The sequence below is a fragment of the Dipodomys spectabilis genome, unplaced genomic scaffold, assembly GCF_019054845.1.
Source record: "Dipodomys spectabilis isolate Male_0828 unplaced genomic scaffold, ASM1905484v1 ptg000230l, whole genome shotgun sequence".
In the NCBI taxonomy this organism is placed as follows: domain Eukaryota; kingdom Metazoa; phylum Chordata; class Mammalia; order Rodentia; family Heteromyidae; genus Dipodomys; species Dipodomys spectabilis.
Genome location: NW_024870907.1, coordinates 5,017,393 through 5,040,265, shown reverse-complemented (window position 1 = coordinate 5,040,265; position 22,873 = coordinate 5,017,393). Strand labels below are relative to the sequence as shown.

Genomic DNA, 22,873 nt, shown 5'->3' with positions numbered 1-22,873 from the left:
CCAGCTGGGAGGCCAGTGTGAAGGAAGCAGGAGTTGAACATGAGTGTGTGTGTGCCTCTGTGGAGGCCTCATGCAGCCTGCTGCCACCTCAGCCGCTCAGCAGCTTCTCCAGACCTCTTTATAGGCAGGCAGCCTCCACTAAGGCTCAGAAGACAAGAGGGATGCTGGTAACCAATTAGAGATTTATTGGGGAATGTCTGCAGTTCCAGCAAGACCTCCTGCGGTGCAAGCAAGCAAGCAAGCACACCTCTTCACAAAAGAGGAAAGGGCCTAGGAATCCAAAGCAGGAGTGTCTATAAACACACCCACCTGCCTGCAGGACCATTAGCAGCACCCCCCCGCCCCCCAGGTGACTCGCACACCTGTGAGACCCCAGCCTGGACTTGGTTGTATCTCTCCTGAGCCCTGGGACGAGGACTGGGAAAGTGAGAAAACCCCTTCCAAAGACCAGCTTTGTTTTTGGAGATGGAGCTACTTTGAGATGGTAATTATGCAACTAAAATGATTTGTTATCCTTGTTACCCTGCTCTGGAAGCTCACCTGGTGCCCCGGGCCACCTGAATGGGATCAGCCTTCTCGGTACTGAGAACCAGAGGCAGCCCTGTCAGGGGGGAGCCAGCACTAGTGGCTCACACCTGTAACCCTGGGAGGTTGAGACGTGAGGATCATGGTTTGAAGCCAGCGCAGGTAAGAACAATCCATGAGACTCTTACCTCCAATTGAACACTAAAAGTAAGTAGAGTTGTCCGCTTTTGTCACAGGCTCAAGTGGTGAAAGCTAAGGGCAGTTCCCAGGTCTCGAGTTCAAGGCCTAGAATCGGATTTCGGGGGAGTAGGTGTACGGGCACATGCGTGTGCGAGCTCCTAGTGTCTGCCCGGGGTCCCGGGGCAGGCCGCGGGGAGGTGGGCCCGACCCAGGGTGACCAGGAGCCCCAGGCCGTACTCTGGAGAACGCAGGCGGCAGGGCGGCCCCCGAAGCCGGGCTCCAGTGCCCATCCTCGGCGCGGCCTGCACTCTGGGTCCCAGCCCAGATCCAGGGGGTCGGGGGGGGGGGCGGCGTCGCAGGCACCGAGGATGGGAGACGCCGGGGAGCCGCGTCCCCCAACTTCAGGCCAGCCGCGCCAGTCCCGCCGCGAGGCGCCCGCGCGGTGGGCGCGCTGGGCCGTCTCTGTCGCCATCCAGAGGCGCCCGCCTCCCGCGCCGGTCCCGGGACGCGGGGCCCCGCCACGCCGGGCGCGCGCACCGAGCGCGCCCCTCACGCTGGTGCCGGGCTGGGCGCGCCGCGACGCCGGAGCCGCGGGGCCCGCGTCCCCCTCCCGGCAGGCCGGCGCGGGCGCGGGCGCGGCAGGCGCGGGCGCGGGCGGCGCGGGCGCGGCGCGGGGCGGGCCGGAGCGGGGCGCAGCGGGCCGGGGCCGGGGCGCGGCGGCGGCGGCGGCGGCGGCGAGGGCGGCGGCGGCGGAGGAGGAGGTGGAGGCGGCGGCGGCGGAGGAGGAGGATGGCGCGCGCGGGTCCCGCACGTGGAGGCCGGCGCGGGGGCGCGGGCAGGGCCGGCTGCTGAGACGCGCTGCTGCCCCCCGCGCGGGCGCCGCGGCTTCAATGGCGCCATCGCCCAGGACCAGCAGCCGGCAAGATGCGACCGCCCTGCCCAGCATGTCCTCAACTTTTTGGGCGTTCATGATCCTGGCCAGCCTGCTCATCGCCTACTGCAGTGAGTACCGCGCTCCGGGCCCCGCCGGGCGCGCGGGGCGGCCCGGCCCGGCCCCGGCCCCGGCCCCGGGCCCCGGCGCGCCGCCCGCGGGCCGCCCCGCGTCGGTGCGGAGTTGGGAGCGCGTGGCGCGCGGCCCCCGGGCCCCGCCGGGCGCGCAGGGCGGGTGGGGGGAGGGTGTCCGCGCGGCTCCCGCGGCGGCCGGCACCTCGGGGCCCGGGCGCCTCTGCCGGGGCCTCCCGCCCGCCACTCCCGGGCCGGGCCGGGCCCGCGTCGGCGCGGCGCGTCCCTGCCCGCCGCTGCCCGGCGCCCCGGGACCCGGGACCCGGCCGGGCGCAGCGCGCGGAGGTGGTGGCGGTCCCGGCGGGGGATCGGCGGAGGCTCCCGCCCGGGGCGGGGGGAAGGTGGGGGTCCCCGGGGTGGCGGCGGCCGGGGCCGGAGCGGGGCTTCCGGGGCTCGGAGCGGGGCTCGGGCTCGGACGCGCGGCGCCGTCCCGAAGCGGAGAAGTGCGGGGCGCGCTGCGCGCGGGGCCGGCGGCGGCCGCGGGCGTCCCCGGGGTGGCCCGGGGGCCGAGCCGGCGATCCGGCGGACCTGGGATCGTGCCGACCGGGCCGGGCCGGGGTAGGGGAGAGGGGCCCCGAGCCCGGCGCCCGCCCGAGGCCGCTGCCCGCTCGCGGCCGGCCGGGCTGGGCAGCGCGCGGAGGACTTGCCGGGTGGGCCACGGACCCCGGTGCCCCTCGGTGTCGCGGACAGCCCGCAGCCAGGGACACCTGTCGTGGAGAGCCGCCCGGGCTCCGGGGTTCCGGGGCTCCGTGTAAAGGTGGACTCTTTACGCATAGAAAATTAAATACAAAGGAGGCCCGCAGCCCCCCCAGCCCGCGCCACCCTTGGCCCCGGCCCCCCGCCCCGGCCCGCGCGGAGCAGGGGGCTGACCGCAGGCGCGGTGCCAGCCTAGGCCCGGGCGTCCGGCCTGCTCCGGCCGTGCGCGCCCCGGGCGAGGGAAGCTGCAGGGCCAGGGCGGCGGGCCCCGCGCTCCCGCGCTCACCCCCGGCCTGACCGGCTCTGCGGGCCGCTCCTGGGCTGAGCTGGCCAGGGGGACGGCGGTAGACTCGGGGCTGAGAGTTCCATGGCTGCGCTCCCCCTGTGGCTCCGCTGCGGGAAGGGCTCGCCCAGCCGTGGTGGGGTGTGCGCGTGTGCGTGTGTTTCGTGGTGACCCCAGGCCCCATCCGGCTGTCCCTCCCCGGCGTGTCTGGCAACAGTGCCCTCCGGCCTGCTGGACACTCCAGAGCCCGGAGCTGGCCCCGGGGAGTAGCAGCTGTGTAGGTGGACGGGGCAGGACCATGCACACCGTCCAGGAGGGCAGCTCTCTGCCTGGAGGGCGGGCTGTCCCTTGGGCTCAAGGGCCTGTGGTGTCACTCACTCTAGCCACAGTGGCTCACACTTCCTGGGCAGGCTGCCCGCTCCGCAAGTTTGGTGTTGGAGTGCAGACCTGGGCCCCAGCGGGTGGAGGGAGTTCAGATACTGACACCGACATGGACACAGACACAGACATGCTGGCCAAGAGGGCAAGGGCCACCTCCTTCTCACATCTGTCCCGCATCCTGAAAACAGCCCCATAGGGATATTTGGTAAAAAAAAAAAAAAAAAATCTTATCCACAAGAGTAGAAATCATTAATCACTGAAGCTGGGGAAGCCACATTTCCGTGGCTGGTTTCAGTCTCCATGTAAAGCAATAATTGACAAGAAGATGATATTTCTAGACATACCTCATTACACCAGAAAGGCACCTGTAGAAATTAAAACATTCCACTAAAACACAAAATAGACCTCATAATAATGGATAGGTTGGAACTGCATTCTGGGGGGGGGGGGGGATGGTAGGTGGGGAGTACTTTTTCTTAGAATTGCTAAAGCAAAGAAAACAATGTTTTTCTTAGGATTTCCATTCTCCCTCCAGTACTTCTGGGATGAAGGAGGAAATTTAGCATGGTTGTTTGTCAATTGCTTTAGTTATTGGTGAGAATTTTTATTACCCAAGAGAGGTGTGTATGTGTGTGTAGACGTAGATTCGATTGTATTAATTAGGGAAAGTGGTAAACTTCCTACAGAATTCATCGACCCTGCTGGTCAGGTCCTTGTGTTTCTCTGCAGGCCAGAGGGTCTTCACTTCCTGGCTCTGCTAGGAAGAAACTGGATTATTTCCTGGCCTGGTTTCTGCTGGGTTCTAGGCTGTTGGCCCAGTGAGAAGTCCTTCGTATGCACAGAGCTTTCATAGTTAAGGGCATGGGCTCCACCCTCTGGCTAGAGAGAGACCTGCAGTCCACCAATTAGGCTGGTTGCTATGGTGACACAGCCTTGTCATTTTCTCCTATTGGGGAAAAATTGCCAGGAAAAAAAAAAAAAAAAAGGAAGAAGGCTGTGCCTCATGTGTCTTCTTTTTAAAATGTGTGCCCCGCCACTCATGGTCCCCCAGAGGACAGCGGGGACAGTCTTTTAGCAGCCCGGCTGCCCGGGGAGGGCTGGGCTTGGTAATGAGGGGCAAGGGGCATTGGAGAGAAAGTTGTAACTACGCTGTTGTGAGCTGGAGGAACTCCCTGGGTTGCAGCTCTTAGAAGGGCTGGCGTGTCTGATTTCTTCCATCGAGTATAGACCTGAGAGGTCTGCTGACTGCACTGGGTTCTGGTTTGGCACAGTCCTGTTTGGGAACAGGGAGGGTCGAGTTGCCTTGTGCTGTGCTCGTGACGGAGATGTGCTTTCCCCATTCGGGCTGTGGCCAGTTGGGTTCGGGAAGAGGAGCGTGGAGGACATGCGCTGTGGTGTGCCTTAGGACACTTCTCCATGCACCTGTGTGCTATTTAACACGAAGCAGAAGAAGGCTATCCTGTGCTGTGTTGAGGAGTTGCTCACCGGGCCAGCCTGCTGGCTTGTTGGGACTTAAGTTGACTTTTTTTTATGTTAATAAACCCCATCAAAACTGAACTGTGCCTTTCATGTAAACCTCATGTCCTCAGCTGCATCTAGGGGAGGAATTACAAACAACTTCTAAATTGTTTTTAATCCATTAGAATGCTAACTGAGCATAGGCCCTCTGGTGCTGCCTTCCTTTATAAATACAATTTGTGGCGTATTACAGGAGAGGTTCGGAGATACTGTGTTCCTACTGCTCAGATGTTGTACCCAGAGATCTTGGAAACACTGGAGACTTAATGAAGTGATGCCATTCCAGAGTTTGTTCCTTTCTTTTATTCTTTACATTTCCTGCTGTGTTTGTATTTGACTGATTTCTAGCATGAGAGGCAATGTTCTTAGAGTGGTGTGAAGATGTGCTCCTCCCCCAGCTGGCTCCACGCATGACCTTGTAGGGAGAGACGCCGTGCCACTCCAAGGATGTGTCGGATTCCCAGGGTTAGAACAGCTTCCCTCTCTGGGTGGTCGCCAGTCCTGGTGGAGGGTCCTTGCCCCCAGCCTCACCTAGCTCCCTGGCATATCCAGAGAAGCGCTACACTGCATTTTCCACCCAGAGCCTCATCTGCGTCCTCTGTGAGACCAGGACCCTGGATTCAGGCACGGAGCTCGGGCTGAGCAGCCTGGACACCTCCCGGCTAAAAGCTCTGGACCAGCCAGTCCACACCACAGGATGCAATATGCGTATCAACTTTTGTGAGGTGCAGGGGTTTCGGGTGACTTTTATGGGTGTAATTATGGGAGAATGCTATGATAATGGGTACTAGGAAAAGGAGGAAGAGCCACACATTAAAATCCACACTCTCTTATATAGCACTCCAGCTGTTGCTCTAGAAGGGCTCATGTTTTGTTGTTCTGTTTTTGCATGAAATGGTGGTGCTCTGGAGTTAATGACCTCTACGGATTTCTACCTGTCACCCCAGGCAGTGCTGGTGGGGCCTGCCTGTCCCTGGCAATCGACAGGAGTGGACAGAGGGGCCAGCTGGCGTACATCCTTCTCCACCGGCATTGGGGAGATGGGCGGATACATGGTCTGCTGGTGTTGGGGAGAGAGTGTGCCATTCTCTGCCAGCTGAGGATCTGTGTGGGCCCAGGGGCAGGGCGCCCACAGAGGCTGTGATATCCCTTCCCGGACACACCCTCCACAGGCCAACCCACCCACCATGACTCCTGAGCTGCCCCGGGGCTCCAGGGGCTGGAGAGGAGGCCCCACAGGTGGACTGGAGGCTGGAAAGCCCCCCCCCCCCCCCCCGCCCGCCACTGCCCAGCATCCCAGGCTCATCCTGCCTTCCAGACCTGGCCCAGGTCTGCATTAAGCAGAGACCAGCGTCTCCCTTGAGCTGTCCAGGTGCTGAACGTTCCAGAAACAGCAGCCTACAGCGGGCCTGTAACTGTTCTGGCCCTTCTGTCACCCCAGGGAGTATGAGGGCCTCTCAGAGGCTTTGCCGCGTTTGCACACTTACTTACGCAAATGGCCATCAGGAATCAAAAGTGAGTTACTTCCCATCCCACTGAGACTAGAGGCAAGGCTCCTCTGGAATCTGCCTCCTCTGGGCTGCCAGGAGGCCCAGTTCTAACTACCAGCCAGCAGCCTCTGCCCTGCGGGTAGGGTGGGCAGGCCTTCCAGGGAGTGTCTTCCTTCCTTCCAGGGAGTGCCTGGCACTCACTTGCCCCAGGTGAGAGACATCCACGGCTCCCTTTTGCAGAGACTTCCTTCCACATCTGCGTGAGGGAGGTGGGGGAGGGGGAGGGTTGGGAAGCCCAACTAGCTTGGCCCTGGGGCACAGACCTACCTGGGAAAGATGGTCTCCCCTGGCACACTCCCTGCGTCTCTGTAGACTGCTGGTTGTCCCTCCTCACCTTTCTCTCCCAGAGCTTGGTGTTTAGGGCCTTGTTCTGTTCCAGTTGGGTTGGCCAGTGTCTGTCTTCACTCAGCCTGCTTATTTGAAAACCGTGGACTTCATTTGCAGGCTGATCTGCAGGACGGGCAGATGGGAGCCATCTAGCCCTCGGGGATCCTGGACCCAGTAGGTTGTCACAAGAAATACAGTGACCCAAGTGACGAGCCACCGAGTGTGGGCCTGGTTTGTTCTTCTGCCTGGCTGATGGTCTCTGGATGAATAAATGCGAAAGCGGAGAGAAGCCACCCCTGGCACTGTGACTGTCTGCCGAGGCCCTGCCTTCAGTTTGGGAAACCAGGCTGGGCCCCAGTTGTTCCCCAGGCCACCAGCCAGGGGCCTTAGGCCACTTTTCCAATGAGGAGTTAGGCTGGCTTCCTGGGATGGGGTCAGGGAGAGAGGTCATGCAAGCCCACCCAACTGAGACCTGGCCTCCCTCTCAGTGGCCATGTGTCTTCTTTAGGCCTGGGGGGAGGGTGTTCCCCAAATAGGCCCAGGGGAAAACCTGCCCTGGGAGCTACTGAGGCACACCTCCTCCCATATTCCAGAGAAAGTCCTCCCACCACCCTCTCCCCCTCCTCCACTCCCTCCCCCCCAATTCCCACCCCCCGCTGGAGAGGAAGGCATGCTGCCCTCTGCCCACACAATTCCTCTTCATAGGACCCTTGGGCCAGCCACTTTCCCCTGTCTTTGCACAGATAGAACATTCTAGAAGAGATGGTATTTCCATCCCAGCATAGTAAGTGGAGAGAAGCAAGTTAGATTCTCCTGAGTGAGACAAGATGAACTGGCCGAGCTCGGTGTTGGACCACTAGGTGTGGTCTGTCGCTGGTTCTAGGACTGGTGATGGGGCCTGAGAGGCGGGGCTAGAAGACTGGGCGTCCCGATGAAGGATGGGGTGGAGAGGAATGGCTGGACGTGGCCTGAGGACTAGGGGCTGGGCTGGGGAGCCAGGGGCGTGGCTGGAGGGTTGGAGGTGCCAAGTGCTGGAAGCCTAGAGGACCCTGCTGGCGGGCAGAGACCTGTAGACAATGACTAAGCCTTCCAGGTGCCCAGGGAGCTCTGGTGCTCAGAGTCTGATTAAAGAGAAGAATACTTGCATGGGATCCCAGTGAGAGAGAGGCCAGCCTGTTAGTAAAGCGCCCTCTGTGGCCCTTTTCTCGTTCTCAGAGCCGAAGGCAGCCTGCCCTGCCTCCAGCCCGTCCTTGGCTCGGCTCCTGAGTCGTGAGCTCTGCTGTCCTTGCCGCCCCTGAGGACTTGCCGGTGGAGTCTCTCAAGTGGCCGGTGGACATTGGAACAGTTCTGGGTGTACCATGAGGACTGGGCAGTGCTCAGGCCCGTCCCTACTCACCCACAGCCATCTTCCGGGAGGCAGCATCAGCTGTGGGGTTTGCGGGCTCTTCCTCGGGGCCCCGCCAGAGGGCACGCCTGTGCTGGTGTCTCCTGGTGATGGAATCCAGACTCGGGTCCAGGGCCCTAGCCGTGTGGCGATGACAGGTGCGTTCCGCATGTTCTCAGCCTACACAGGACAGGAGGATGTGTCTGGCCTCGCGCTCCTGCAGGCGTCTGAGCCCTGGTGTGGCCTCTCTCTGCCCAGGAGCCTGCACCGGCACCGAGGAGCTACACCCCACTTCTGCTCCTTGAAAAGGCTTTCTGCTGCCTCGGAAGCTGCTGCCATCCGGAGCTGGGGACCGGCGCTGGCTGGCGAGTTGCTCCGTGCTTGGTTCTCCCATGTTGCCCGGTGACTTCAGTGTGACCGAGTGGGGTGAGGAGGTTTCCGGGTGACCTGCCACTCCCAGCAAGGGAGCAGCCCCTCCGCCTTTCTCCTCACTCACATCCTTTGCCTCTCCATGCGGTGGCGGGTACCCTGGTGTGATTTCCAGCTCTGGGGGGTTTGGAGCCCACGAGAGGAAATTTCTTCAGGCTCTGTTTGAGGAGCTTCCACCCAGGCTGCTTCTAGATCTGTGTCTGGGAAACGGCAGCCTTGGCTCCTTCTGTTTGAGGCGCCACCCTCGGGGGGGCCCTGATGGAGTGCAGGCTCCTGTGGGGTCCTCTACAGGGAGGAGGTGCCCGGGTCAACAGTCCACACGGCAGAGCGCTCAGTCCCACCTGGGCCCTCCACTTTCATCCTGGAGGCAACTGCTCAGCTCTGGAGGCTGGAGGTTTCTCTGCTTCTTCTCTTAGGGCAGAGATACAGTGCCTGTCTGGTTTCACACACCGGTGGGTGGGCGGCCTGTACTTCCTTGCTGGGAGTGACTTGAGCATTCTCTCACAAGACGATATTCTAGCTGTTAAAATGCTAACGACTGCTCTGGAAGTAGAGATCAGAACTGTAGTTTAAGGCCAGCCCCAACAAAAAGTTACCAACACCCCACAGTAGCTGAGCATCATTCTTTGATTGTGTAATCTAGTTACTCAAGAAGTGAAACTAGGAGAAGCATAAATACAAGATCATATTCCAAAAAGTAAAGTACAAAGGTCTATGAGTGTGGCTCAAGTGGTGGAGCGCCTGCCTAGCAAGTGCACGGCCCAGACTTCAGACACCAATGCCACAATAATTAAACTACATAGGTAAGTGTCAGTAAGTTCAAGTCTCTCTTCAATGCCATGGTCTCTCAGTGTGGGGGTGATCTCAGCCTGGAAAGAGGCATTCGCTCTGTTTTTAAACTATCTCTGTACCATTACGTTACCTGATAGCACTTTCCGGAATATAGTTAAATACCGTTAATGGATTCTGTACAACTTGTGTTAATTAATTGGTGCCAATTTATGTTCCTTGGCTGTTGCACCACAGCGGTTGCAGGATGCAGGCCATGGGAGCCACGTGGGATCTTCGGTGGCCTTCTGTGTAGCCGTCTGTGTCTTTGTTGATGGACGTGTTTCTGGGGGCCTCTGCCAGCGGTGTGGAGACAACGGGGCTCCTGTGTGCCCTCATCCTCAGAGCTAGGTGTTGGAGGACTTGGCCCCCCGACCCCTGGGGCAAGAAGCCTGTAGGGCTCAGCTCCTCGGGGATGGGAGCCTGGCCTGGCGTGGCACGGCGTTCCGTCGCTTGGTTAGATGTGTTTGAGTCTGGAGCCCAGTGTGGCGTGGATGTGAACCGCTTGCTGCTCACATCGCCGGCCCTCAAGGGCCTCTGCATGGGTGGCCCACACACAGTTCATTCTGGACAGCAGGCCCAGCCCCAGGACAAGTCAGGGTAATAGACCTGGGAAGGTTTCACTGTTGTGCAGCAGGGAGACTGAGCTCCCCTCCCTGAAAGAACAGCGGGGCCTCTGGATATGAGTAAAGGGAAGGGCCGCTGGCCAGGCCGGGGTCACCTGGAGACGGGCCATGTCTGGTTGGTGAGTTGTCAGATGCTTTGCTCACTGAGCACCGTGTGGAGGAGGCGATCCTTCTTTGTCCCGCCTTCTTGCTTTCCTCTTTGCCCTGAGGTTCCGGAATGGGTGGGAAGCCATCTTGAAAGCAGCTTTGAGAGAGCCTCAGAGAGGGAGGGAAGGAGGGCAGAGCTTCCTTCCAGCCACCCACACGGTGACTTAGAACCAGGTTCAGGACGTCACCACCTCCTACCGTGCTCTATTACGTCTGGAAGTAGCCAGGACACTCTGGGAGATGGAGTGTGGGGCAGAGGCTCTGGTGGACCAGCGAGGATGGAGGACGGCGGTCCCATGCTGAGCTGAGCAGGCTCACTCTCTCTAAGCCATGTGCACATTGCAATTACACCAGCGATTTAAACAGGCAAGTTACACTGACACCAACAAACAAAGGGAAGGCCGGGCCAGCGAAGCACCTGTCGAGGTGGAGCTCTGTGTGTCTCCCCAGGGGGGACACAGGGGACCCTGGGGCTGAGGTGCTTGGGAGGAATGAGGGGATCTCCTGTCGTGGTCTCTCCCTTGCTCACTCACTGCCTGGACCCAGCCCTTCTCACCTATACCAGCTGCAGTTTCCCCGCTGGTCCCTCGCATCTGGTCTCTGCTCTCCAGAGACGGCTGTGTGGTGCTGGTGGAGCCCTCCCTGGGGAAGCAGCCTTCCTGTTGCTGCCGCTCTACCTCCCTGGAAGCTTGGCTGTGTGGAGGTACTGGGCCCAGGCCGCACCTCAGCCCTCTCGGGGTCTGGGGCCCTCAGATGAGGAGGCTGAGCGAGGCGGTGTCTGCACAAGTTCAGCCGGAGGCTGCAGACAGGACCACCTCAGTTCAAAACTCTTAGCCAGGACCTGCTGCCCACCCAGAGCCTGAGCTGGGGACTGAGAGGAAGAGGGGTCCCTAGAAGGTGGGGGCCTGAGACGCAGTCAGCCACAGAGAATTGAAGAAGCCAGACCAGGTGGCCACAGGTATTTCCATCCCAGAGGTGGAGAGCAGGGCTCAGGACAGCTGGGGTGGGGTGGGGGGGCAGCTCAGGCCCCAGGCTGGACCCAGACCCTCCCTGCCATGGACAGCTGCGGGGGGGGGGGGGCGGCTCAGGCCCCAGGCTGGACCCAGACCCTCCCTGCCATGGACAGCTGCGGGGGGGGGGGGCGGCTCAGGCCCCAGGCTGGACCCAGACCCTCCCTGCCATGGACAGGCGGAGGGGGGGGGCGGCTCAGGCCCCAGGCTGGACCCAGACCCTCCCTGCCATGGACAGCTGCAGGGGGGGGGCAGCTCAGGCCCCAGGCTGGACCCAGACCCTCCCTGCCATGGACAGCTGCGGGGGGGGGGGGGGCGGCTCAGGCCCCAGGCTGGACCCAGACCCTCCCTGCCATGGACAGCTGCGGGGGGGGGGGGCGGCTCAGGCCCCAGGCTGGACCCAGACCCTCCCTGCCATGGACAGCTGCGGGGGGGGGGGGGGCGGCTCAGGCCCCAGGCTGGACCCAGACCCTCCCTGCCATGGACAGCTGCGGGGGGGGGGGCGGCTCAGGCCCCAGGCTGGACCCAGACCCTCCCTGCCATGGCTCCCTTGTTGTTTCTTCAAGTTTAGTCTCATTGCTTTTAAAAACAGGTGCCACAAGTGACTCTAGATTAAAAATCCCAACACAGCCAGACGTGGTGGCACCCTGGGAGGCCGAGGCAGGAGAATCATGACTTCTAGGCCAGCCTGGGCTACGTGATGAGACCCTGTCTCAATAACAAAAGGAATCCACTAAAAACAAACTTCCTTGCCGGGATTATACATTTCAGATTTGAGAGAAATTGGCTTTCCATGTGTGTTGGCCGAGCAAATTCTGCCCCTTGGGAGGGAAATCACTGTCTGGCTCTCCAGGTATGACATGAAGCCCCTCCTCCTGGGAGTCCCTTGGGAGTCCCCTGGGAGTCTTGGCCCCTTCCTAGTCCCCGCTCACCATGCTGTGAGTTCTCTTTGCTGACAGGAGCCCCAGAGCAGGAGCAGGGCTGGGCCAGGCAGGATCCTACAGGATGTCTCAGAGGTGGACCATGTATTGCTGGCTGTTGGCAACACTCAGGCCTGGAAGAAGGGGCTTTGATTGTTGGCCAGATCCCATCCTCTGGGGACCCTCGGACCTCCCCTGATGGGGGGAAAGGGTGCTGGGGGAAGGTCCTGGCACGTAGATACCGCCTTGGAGAGGAGGGCATGCACATCTAGGATGCACCCCTGTTTTGGGTGTTGGACAAGAGTTCCCTGTATTCTGGGGCTGCGGAGCCCCAGGTGTCCCCAGGAGCAGAGGCCTAGACAGCCCTCCAGCCGAGGGAGTAGGCAGGACTGGGGAGAGTCGCTCAGACCTGGGGCTGATCTGGCCTGCGGTACTTCTGCGCCCTGCATCCTTTGGAGGGAGCCAGCTTCCGGTCACCACCAGAGAAGCCGGCCTGGCCTCCTGAAGGAAACCCGCCTTTGCTAGCCTGGTCCCCTGTGGCCTCTGCCCCTGGCAAGCTGGGTCAGGTGGCCCTGCTTCTCAGGAGGGACTGAGTGGCAGCCATTTTATGCCCTCCTGCTTTTCCTTCTCTCTCCTCCCTGGTCTTCCTCCCTCCCTCCTCTTCCTCGCTGGTGCCTGGACTGAGGGCGCCTGTGTCTGTCAGCTTCTGAGTCACCGGGACAGGATGCTGGCAAACAGCGTCAGTGAGGAGGGACCTGCTGTGTCGTAGAGGTCTCAGCCCACAGGTTGTGGATCCTGGGCCTGTGATGAGTCAGTACTTCACGGGCGTTACGGGCATGGGAACCCAGCCGAGGCTGCTCCCCTCTGGAGGCCAGGAAGCAGAGAAGAAGAGTGCGGGAAGGGGCCCGGAACAGAGAGCCCCACGAGGACAGGCCCCCAGGCACCTGCTTCTGCAGCCCCCCATGCCCACCCCCTCCCAGGGAAGCCATATGAATCTGTGGAGGGATGAACCGCTGATTAGACCAGAGCCCCCAGGGCCCTTCCCAGACCCCACCGTGGGCAGCCATGTTCCCTTGAGCCGTGACAGTGCCATACGGGTTAGCCCTCCTGGTGGACATGTCTGCGCTGACAGGCACGTGACTCTGGTTTATGGAGACGTTTCTGCAGGGGGTAGTTTTCCATCAGCACCACACTCCGGGGATTCTGACAAAAGCAGTTCTTGGTCACCAGTTTACCCTTGCGGGGCCAGTCGACCCATCTGAGGAGCTGCTGGACACAGCCCCTTCTGCCCTGCCAGGCTAACTCCTGAGCTCCGGGCCCCAGAACTCTCACTCTGGAGCTGTCCCTGACCCTGGCGCGCACAACCATCGCCCTGGGGTCTCTGGTGGTAGCAATGGTGCCCTTCCTCCTCTCCTGGGGGAGCCAGGGACAGCACTCGGGAGGCAGGAGGACCCTGATTGGTACATACACGGTCCGTTCCTGGTCACCTTGGGATTTTTTGGTTTTTTGTTTTTTTTGGTTCGGTCGAAGGGCCTGAACTCTGGGCCTGGGCGCTGTTCCTTGGCTCTTCAGCTCAAGGCTAGCGCTCTACCACTTGAGCCACAGCGCCACTTCCGGCTTTTTTCTTTTTTGCTTATGTGGTGCTGAGGAATCGAACCCAGGGCCTCATGTACGCAAGGCAAGCGCTCTACCACTGAGCCACCTTCCCAGCCCTTACCTTGGGTTTTACGGGTTGAGGGGCTTCTGGCTCTGTTGCTGAGTGGTCAGTGGGGAAGGCCACTCTTGGGTGTCTCCGGCTGAGGCTGGTACCCAGGGCACAGGCCTGCCATGACCAACTGCAAGGAGCGAGGTCACAGCCAGTTTGGGATCTGAGGAAAATGTCCTCCACACCCTGCGTGGCTCCCTGGCTGGTGTGGTGTGGTGTACCCAGAGTGACCTAGAGTGGCTGGGTGGCCCAGGGGACGGCTGCAGTGTGCGGTATGGACAGGAGCCCTCTTGGCCTCCTCATGTCACAGCCATACGGCGGCAGGAAAACAGCCACGCAGGAGCAGGGAAGCAGTCCCTTCGTGGCACCCATCGACAGGAGGTTCCTCGTTTCAGAGAGACTTTGGAAACTAGAGGAAAACAACCAAGTGTGAACGAGGACCGCAGAACATGTTGCTGTGTCCAGGTCGGGGGTCCTGAGCCTGCATGCGCATCCGTCCAGTGGTCTTTCCTCCTCTCCTCGCCTCCTATTCCCCCTTCCAGCATGGCCTCAGGCCCCCTAAGAAGGCCCCGCAGGGTGGTCAGCGGTGCCACTCCCCCTCCGGGGGCCTGAACTCTGAGTAGGCCACCAGGGAACATCTTTGTGCGTCAGCCCCGGCCAGACCAGTGTGAGCCCTGGCACTGCCCCGTCCAGGGTGCAGGCTGTGGGCACAACCAACGCACGCCGCTCAGAAATCCTGAATCACAAGATTTACATCACAACCAATGTAATAATCAGTGTCAGGAGGCAGCGGCAGGCGCTGGAAAGCCACGCAACACCTTATACCTCATGCTGGTGAGAAGGCCAGCCGATCAGCTGACTATTTTTATATTAGAATCCCCAGGCATTGTCAAATCGATTCATACACTCATTGAAAACCCGTTGCCTCTTCATAAATTTGGTTTTGGCACTGGGGGAATGCTTTGGCGGTGGCCTCTGTCATGGCTCTGTCTGGACACGTGTGGGTAAACTCGCTCCGTGAGTGGCCATACCTCCCTTGGGCGTGGGCTGGGGTACAGTGAGCTCTCCTGTCAGCTGTGTCTCTGTGGGACTGATCTCAGGGCTCCCTGGGCAAGGTGGGGTGTCCCCTTAGTTGTGCTCAGATGGCTTCTGTATTAGAGAGGCCAGCCTTCTGGGTCAACCTCTATCCTTACTAATTGGTGACCCACCCCACTTGACAACCACCCAACCTACATTGGAGAGAGCGACTGAAATTGAGCACCAAGTTTAGCTTTGAGTTTCCTGGTAGACAAGTCACAAAGGGTCGTGTGACTGTTGTGGTCTGTCCACAGTTGGAAGCATCTCAGAATGCTAAGGCCACATGAAAGGGGTTGCGGCTGTGTGTCCCACTGCAGTGGCACAATGACAGACATCTCTGATCTCCAGGCACACCAGGGCGGCTCTGTCTGTCATTCCACATTCATGGAAAGAAACTACCAAGGCCCAGAGCTGAGCAGGCCTCTGTGTCATAGCCAGGTCAACTTCAGGAATCTTTCTAGAGTAAGGAACAGACTGATGCCGGCCTGGGGTCAGGAAGACCAGGCCAGTGCTGTGCCCTGACTGCAGGATGTAGGGTACAGCAATGTAGGCCTGCTCCTCCGCCTTCACCAGGCTGCCCCTTATATTCAGGCTACTGGGAGCATCAGCTATCTCCAGCTGCCCCAAGGATCTCTCTGTCTCCAGTCTGCTCCCCCTTGGGTCCTTTATCCTCCTGGACTTCTCAAGGGTGCTCTCGGGGCTCTGTGTCCAGCCCCGCTACACCCCATCTCCTCCCAGGCTGGTCCTCCTGAGGCTGTACCTTCACTCTTCTAGAATGAGCACCTGACCTTGTGTGGTCATCCATTGGTGAGGCCCTTCCTCACATCTAGGCGGACACATAGTCCACCAGACCCCAGCACAGAGAAGCCAGATCCCACCATGGAGGACCCCGCGTCTGACTTGGGGACACACAGAACCAGGCAGGGCCCTGTCTGCGTAAGGCAGCTGTCTCCATGGATGGAGGAGGGCCTGGGTGGAATGGTCATCGGGACGAGGGTCAGTAGGGGATTCTTGCTGTCGGATGCTGGCCAGGACCATTGGCATCCTCATCCATCTTTGTGAACCGGTGTGTCTCCTCCAGGTGGGCCACGCACATGGTGCCCACTTTGCCAGTCTGAGGAGAGGCCAGGGGCTCACCTGCCAGCCCGACTCACACCCTCTCTGTTGGCGCCCGGCATTGCCACCACCACTAGGCAACCTCCGGCTTTGACCTCCCACCTGAGGGTCGAGGAGAAACAAACTTGATGAGATAGAGCCTCAGCAGCCTGCTTTCTGATTGGCCCAGCAACTTTTCTGCCATTAACTTTATGATGCGCTACCCGAGGACTAATTAAAGCAGATGGCGGCAAAACCCCGCGTGGAGGCGCGGGGTTGCTTTTACATTTAAGTTGATCAAAATTAGGAGGGACGACATATGCCGGTGGAGATTGAGAATTTTTTAACTACATATTAACGACTTTCCTTAACGCCCTTCCTGGAGATCCAGCCCCTGCCCCCCATGCAGCTCCCGCCCGCCCGTTGCTGTGAGGCTGGGGTGTAGTGCAGACATGTGGAATGTTCTGGGCAGACGTCATTAGTGCCTCCTGTGACCGCGCTGAACACAGTGAGGTTAGTGGCCCCAGAGTCTGGCCTTGCTAACTTTTATCTAGATTTTTTAGAAAAGTAAAAAATGCACATAACAGAATTAACCACTGGTGAGCGGTGTGTTCGCCGCCTCCTATGACTGGCCCTTCCGGAAGCGTGCTGGCCTGCTCTCCCCCACAGGAAGCCGGAGCACGCAAGGCAGAAGCCTCCCTCTGTCCCCCGCCCTGGGATGCCCAGGGCCCTGCTTTGAGGCAGGCTAGCCCTGGCTCCTGGCAGGTGCCCCCCACACCCCACCTCTGATGGGGAAGTCCCCCCCCCCCACCTGTGGGAGAAGTTCGGCCCCAGGCCTAGCCTGAGTTCTCCTTCACTGCGGGCAGGGTGACTGCTCAGTGAGTTGTGACACAGCCCCTGCCCGTGGCCCTCCTGAATGAGCAGATACTAATGAGGGACCCTTCCCTGCCTCCCTGTGCCTGGGGTCCCCGGGTCCCAGCAGCAGACCGTGGCTGACTGTCACCGGCTAAGGCAAAGCTGGATGTGCATGGAGAGGCCAGGGCGGTAGCCACTGGCTCCACATCTCCTAGGCTCATGCTGAGCACCCCATGGCCTGCCCTGGGGCCTGAGAGGATGCCTCCAGAGCTGCTGGCCCAGTCCTGGGCCGGGGCCCAGCACAGCACTGCCTGGGAGGCCGGTAGCTGATCTGCCGGGGCGCCGGCCTGTGGGGCCTCTGGCTGCCAGCCTGGCTGTGGACCGCGTCAGGCATTGAGTTTTGCCCTGGTGGAAGTTGGAACCTCATCTGGGGCTTCAGACCCCAGTGTGGCTCCTCTACCCTGTCCTGATGCTGGACCACAGCTCCGATGCTTGCTGGCCACAGCGAAGCCGTTCAGGGTGAGTTGGGGCTGGGCTCTCGGCTGTGGTGGGCACCTGCTCCTCCTCCCCTCTCCTTCGGTCCTCCCCTGCCATTCTCTGGGCAGGCGCGGTGGGGCGGGGGTGAAATCCTGGCAAAGTCCACCCTGTTTTCCAGCCCAGTGACGCTCCCATGTGACGCACAGGGGCAGCCCCTGTGAAAAGCGCCTTTGTTTGCCCTAGCTAATTAAGAAGTAGCAGCAGGCCTCCAGGGGGGCCCAGGCCCCTCGTCCTCTCTGGACACCAGCCATGGTCAGAAGGGGCAGACAGCACAGCCAGCCGTCGGCTCCAAGGAAGACCCCAGGCCCGTCTCGCTGTGCATGACTGTGAGGCCCTCCAGCCCCTCTGGTCATGAGAGCGATTCTGACCCTGGGTGGCTGATGAGACAGTCTGGCTGTGTCCTGCGGTGGTTTGCTGTCCAGGCTGAATGGTGGGTGAGGCAGCATCTTCTCTGGGCCCACAGTGCTTCAGACTGCTCCAGGGAGTCCTGGTCCCCACACTGAGGCAGGAGAGAGTCTGCAGTGAGCCTTAGCCTGGCCATGCAGCCTGCTGCTCGTACGCCTAGCAGGTCAGCCTCAGGGAAGCTGGGCTTGTCTGCCCTGGGGTCACAGGGTCCACACAGACCCGGACAGAGCAGCAGAGGGCACTGCTCCCTGTGGCCGCTGTGGCCTCACTCCTTGGTGCAGGGCACAACTGAGTTTACCCTAGAGCCAGGCTATGGCTCAGGGAAGCCCCAGATGGCTCCTGGTGAGAGAATGGGGCCTCTGGAGAAAAACAGGTCTCCTGGGACACCATTGCGCTCCCCAAGACTCTGGCTACCAGCCCAGTTCCCCAGAGTATGGCGGGGCCCTCCACACTGGGTGTCTTCCCTGGTTTCTACCCACCGGTACCCACCGGAAGCCAGGTTAACCCTGGGGTAGGGCAGAAAGGGGAGACCAGCCTCCTTCCCAGCTCCCCTATCCCTGGAGAGCATGGAGGATCCAAGGCCGCAGTGTGGCAGGATAGATGGGGATGGAGGGGTTGTTGGGAGGGGACGGGCATGTGTGTCGTGGGACAGGCATAGGGATCAGGGGATAGGCATGGGCGTAGGGGGGTGGGCTTGGGCAGGGGGGATGGGAATGCGGGGGATGGATATGGGTGGGGGGGACAGCCTCAACCTGCCCCACTGAGACCCCAGACAGGAAGCAGCCTCCAGAAGCTGACCCCAAGCAGGGAACTGTAGGGTAGTTTAAATTTGAAAATTAACACGGAATCAAAAGAGACAGAGTAATTTTTTATTCAGCCTGAGAGGTTATTTGCTTTCTCAACCGATGCTTAGTGTACTGATACATGATGTCAAAAGGTAAATGATTTTAAACCAGATTCAATTTAAATTTCATTACATATTTGTAGGAGATAGAGGCTCCAGGAATCCCTCGCTTTCTCTTTGAGCATCTTTCACTTTTAATAACTCCAGTGCCTAATGCCCTAATCTATTTATTACGCGATTGTAGAGCAGGGCCTGCTTCTCAGAGGCACTCGTCCAGCATCCCTGAGCCAGCCGCCCTTGCAGCTGCTCGCTGTGCTGGGCATCCTGGGCCTTCTCTACAGCCCCAGCAGCACACATGTCATGGCGGGTGGAAGGGGAGCATCTCGTAAAAGCAGACTGAGGGTGTGCCACCCTGTGTCCCTCCAGGGCGGGGCAGGAAGGCTGGAAGCATGGCATTACCACAGGCTCTGCAGGGCAGCCTGCACCTCCCTGGTGGACCTCTGGCCCCAGCACTGGGGGGAGAGGGGGGCACTCTGTAGCTAGAGGGTAAAACGCCTGACCGCCTGGGGCAGGCATGGCTGTGAGTTACTGTCCACTTGGTCCTCAGGCCATGACCAGCTCCAGGTGGCATCTGGACCGGACCTGCCAGCTTTGGTGCCCTCATGAACCACCACACACTGGCTTCCCTATTGAGGCTGGTGCCGTGTCCACAGCCACAGGGTGGCCTTGGTCCTGTGGGCAAAGGTGACCCCATGGAGGTGTTCGGGAAAGGTTGGGTGTGGGGAGAGATAAGCGAGGTCACTGTCTGTGGATGAGGAGTTGAGAAGAGGGGAGTCTGAGCCCTGAATGTGAAAGCATGTGGGTGAGAGGCTGGGTGGGAGAGGGGAGGCTTCGGCAGACCTGGGGTGCCCTCCGCCAGCAGGATGGTGCATGGAGGGCTGGGAAGGGAAGCCAGGCAAGAGCGCAGGCAGAGAACCTGGGGCGCAAGGGCCACATGGAACGATTCCAGAGAGTGCTGAGATAGTCTTTCTTATGTAGAGGCCACAGGCCTGGAGGTGTCCATCAAGACAGGCTGCGTATTACTGTCAGACCCCAGGTGCTAGCTTGTCTCTACGGCTCTCAGTCTGAAGGGGTTAGGGAGGGGCCCAGACCAGGAGCTGGGCTGGGCTGTAGTGGCCTTAGGCAGTGACAGGATGTAGAAGGATGCAGTGCAGACTCTGGTCAGGCAGTGACGGGATGCAGAGGGATCCAGTGCAGTCTCTGGTCAGGCAGTGATGGGATGCAGAGGGATCCAGTGCAGCCTCCAGGCAGGCAGTGATGGGATGCACAGGGATCCAGTGCAGCCTCCAGGCAGGCAGTGATGGGATGCACAGGGATCCAGTGCAGCCTCCGGGCAGGCAGTGATAGATGCAGAGGGATCCTGTGCAGTCTCTGGTCAGGCAGTGATGGATGCAGAGGGATCCAGTGCAGTCTCTGGTCAGGCAGTGATGGGATGCACAGGGACCCAGTGCAGTCTCTGTGCAGGCAGTGATGGATGCACAGGGATCCAGTGCAGTCTCTGGGCAGGCAGTGAAGGGATGCATAGGGATCCAGTGCAGTGTCTTTGCAGGCAGTGATGGATACAGAGGGATCCAGTGCATTGTCTGGCAGGCAGTGATGGATGCAGAGGGATCCAGTGCAGTGTCTGGCAGGCAGTGATAGATACACAGGGATCCAGTGCAGTCTCTGGTCAGCCAGTGATGGATGCAGAGGGATCCAGTGCAGTCTCTGGTCAGGCAGTGATGGATGCAGAGGGATCCAGTGCAGTCTCTGGTCAGGCAGTGATGGATGCAGAGGGATCCCGTGCAGTCTCTGGTTAGGCAGTGATGGATACAGAGGGATCCAGTGCAGTGTCTGGGCAGGCAGTGATGGATACAGAGGGATTTAGTGCAGTCTCTGGGCAGGCAGTGATGGATACAGAGGGATCCAGTGCAGTGTCAGGCAGGCAGTGATGGGATGCAGAGGGATCTAGAGGAGTCCCTGGTCAGGCAGTGATGGATGCACAGGGATCCAGTGCAGTGTCTGACAGGCAGTGATGGATGCAGAGGGATCCAGTGCAGTGTCTGGCAGGCAGTGATGGATGCACAGGGATCCAGTGCAGTCTCTGGGCAGGCAGTGATGGATGCAGAGGGATCCAGTGCAGTGTCTGACAGGCAGTGATGGATGCAGAGGGATCCAGTCCAGCCTCCAGGCAGGCAGTGATGGATGCACAGGGATCCAGTACAGTCTCTGGGCAGGCAGTGATGGATACAGAGGGATCCAGTGCAGTGTCAGGCAGGCAGTGATGGGATGCACAGGGATCCAGTGCAGTGTCTGTGCAGGCAGTGATGGATGCAGAGGGATCCAGTGCAGTGTCTGTGCAGGCAGTGATGGGATGCAGAGGGATCCAGTACAGTCTCTGGTCAGGCAGTGATGGATGCACAGGGATCCAGTGCAGTCTCTGGTCAGGCAGTGATGGGATGCACAGGGATCCAGTGCAGTGTCTAACAGGCAGTGATGGATACAGAGGGATCCAGTGCAGTCTCTGGGCAGGCAATGATGGATGCAGAGGGATCCAGTGCAGTGTCTGACAGGCAGTGATGGATGCAGAGGGATCCAGTGCAGTGTCTGGGCAGGCAGTGATGGATGCAGAGGGATCCAGTGCAGTCTCTTGTCAGGCAGCGATGGATACAGAGGGATCCAGTGCAGTCTCTGGGCAGGCAGTGATGGATGCAGAGGGATCCAGTGCAGTGTCTGACAGGCAGTGATGGATACAGAGGGATCCAGTGCAGTCTCTGGGCAGGCAGTGATGGATGCAGAGGGATCCAGTGCAGTGTCTGACAGGCAGTGATGGATGCAGAGGGGTCCAGTGCAGCCTCCAGGCAGGCAGGTGAGGAATACACATACCACACACACACTGGCAGCCGACTCCCACCTTGTCACTGGAGGGGCTCTGGATGGTGGGTTGGGCATGCCTACATGCCCCAAAATGTCTGTCTGTGTGGTAATGCATGTGTAGGTGGATGGAAACTTCTTGGGAAATCAATTGCCTGGTGAATTCTCCCCACCAGTGGTAACAATCCAGGCACAAGTCGAGGTCTGCCATGGTCAGCCTGGGTCCATCTCAGCAGGGCTCTGCTGGCCACTCCTGCAGTACTTACAGCAGGATGTGGCTTTTAAATGCACATCTGGGCTCTTGGGGGGGGGGATAACTCCTGTGTGTTCAGGGGGCCGCCTTCTTCCATTTGGGTTTATTCTGTTCCGCAACATCCAACAGTGAGGAATGCAAGTTTTCAGATCACGGCCCAGAAGCCCTCGGGGTTGCATTTGCCAAGTGTCTCACCCGGCACTGACTGGCTTCAGCCTTTTTCCCCCTCTCCCTTACATCCACCTCTCTCCCGCTCCCGTTTTTCTCCCTTTCTGCAATGCTAATGATATTGTTTGTTCCCAATGCCACACAAAAAAAGCACAAGATAATCACCCAGGCATTAGTCATCATTAAGCTGGTGATAAAAACAAAAAAAATGCTAAAGTGCTGTTCCCAGGATGGGTGTCGTGGCTGCGATGAATGGTGTTTATCACTAATGTGAGTTTGAGAGCTCTGTCATGGCCAACGGTACCCAGACCTGGGGTGGGGGGTGAACAGGCACGGTTGCAGGTGTATCCCATTCATGAGGTAGAAGAGGTGAGCGCGTATAGCACACAGGTTAACCTGCCCTCCTGGAATCATCCCATGTCATTACTGGATTTGTCATTAAAGAATCATATTTATTCCAGGGTGCTGTCACCTTCTTTAGAGCTGTCACCCATCCCTTGTCTCGAATCTGTCACTGGGAGCCACCCTCAGAAGTCCCCGGAGCCTGGGAGGAGCTCTGGGCAGGGAGGTGGGACTGCTCGCTCTGAACCCTCAGATTTGAGCGTGGCTGCAGGGAGGACCAGGTTGGAGCTGGAGTGGGAGGACATGTACAGGTGCATTTGGAGAGAAACTCTGTGCCCATGGGCGCTGGACATTCCTGGCGTGGGAGGGGTCAGAGTGGACATGGCAGGCCTTGGCCCCTTTCTCGGATGCTTTCAGTTGCCATGCATGTTAGGAATGTCTGCAGGCAATGGAACATCTGGCTCGCAAGGACTTGAACTCCAAGGGGCTATGGTTTCCGCCGCAGGGAGGAGCGGGTGGAGCTGACTGTGGCTCTCTGCCTTTCTTCCTGTGGTCTCAGCCATCGTGGAGCCCTGTCTGTGCGGGGCTGAGGGCTGGGAGAAGTGGGGGTAGCAGCTCCCTCCGTGGCGGGGAAGAGCCTGTGAAGGCAGTGGCCCTGCCACCGGCTGCTGGATGGATGCACAGAGCCTTTGCTTGGCTTTGTGGAGCCAATTGGTTATTCCCAACCAATGTCTCTGGATGTCTACTGGATGTCTCTGTTTACCAACACTGAGAGGCACCTGGTGCCCAGCTCTCCCTTTCCCAGAGCTCCAT

The 22,873-nt window shown here is 59.7% G+C and overlaps 1 protein-coding gene across 1 annotated transcript in view; it reads left to right on the top strand.

Moving 5' to 3' along the window:
• The first annotated feature begins 1,595 nt into the window (after positions 1 to 1,595).
• Positions 1,596 to 22,873, top strand: part of Tafa5 (TAFA chemokine like family member 5) — a 167,010-nt gene continuing 145,732 nt past the window's right edge. Inside the window, exon 1 of the mRNA XM_042697970.1 lies at positions 1,596 to 1,707. Coding sequence (XP_042553904.1) covers positions 1,596 to 1,707 — 112 coding nt within the window. The remainder of the gene's footprint in view (positions 1,708 to 22,873) is intronic.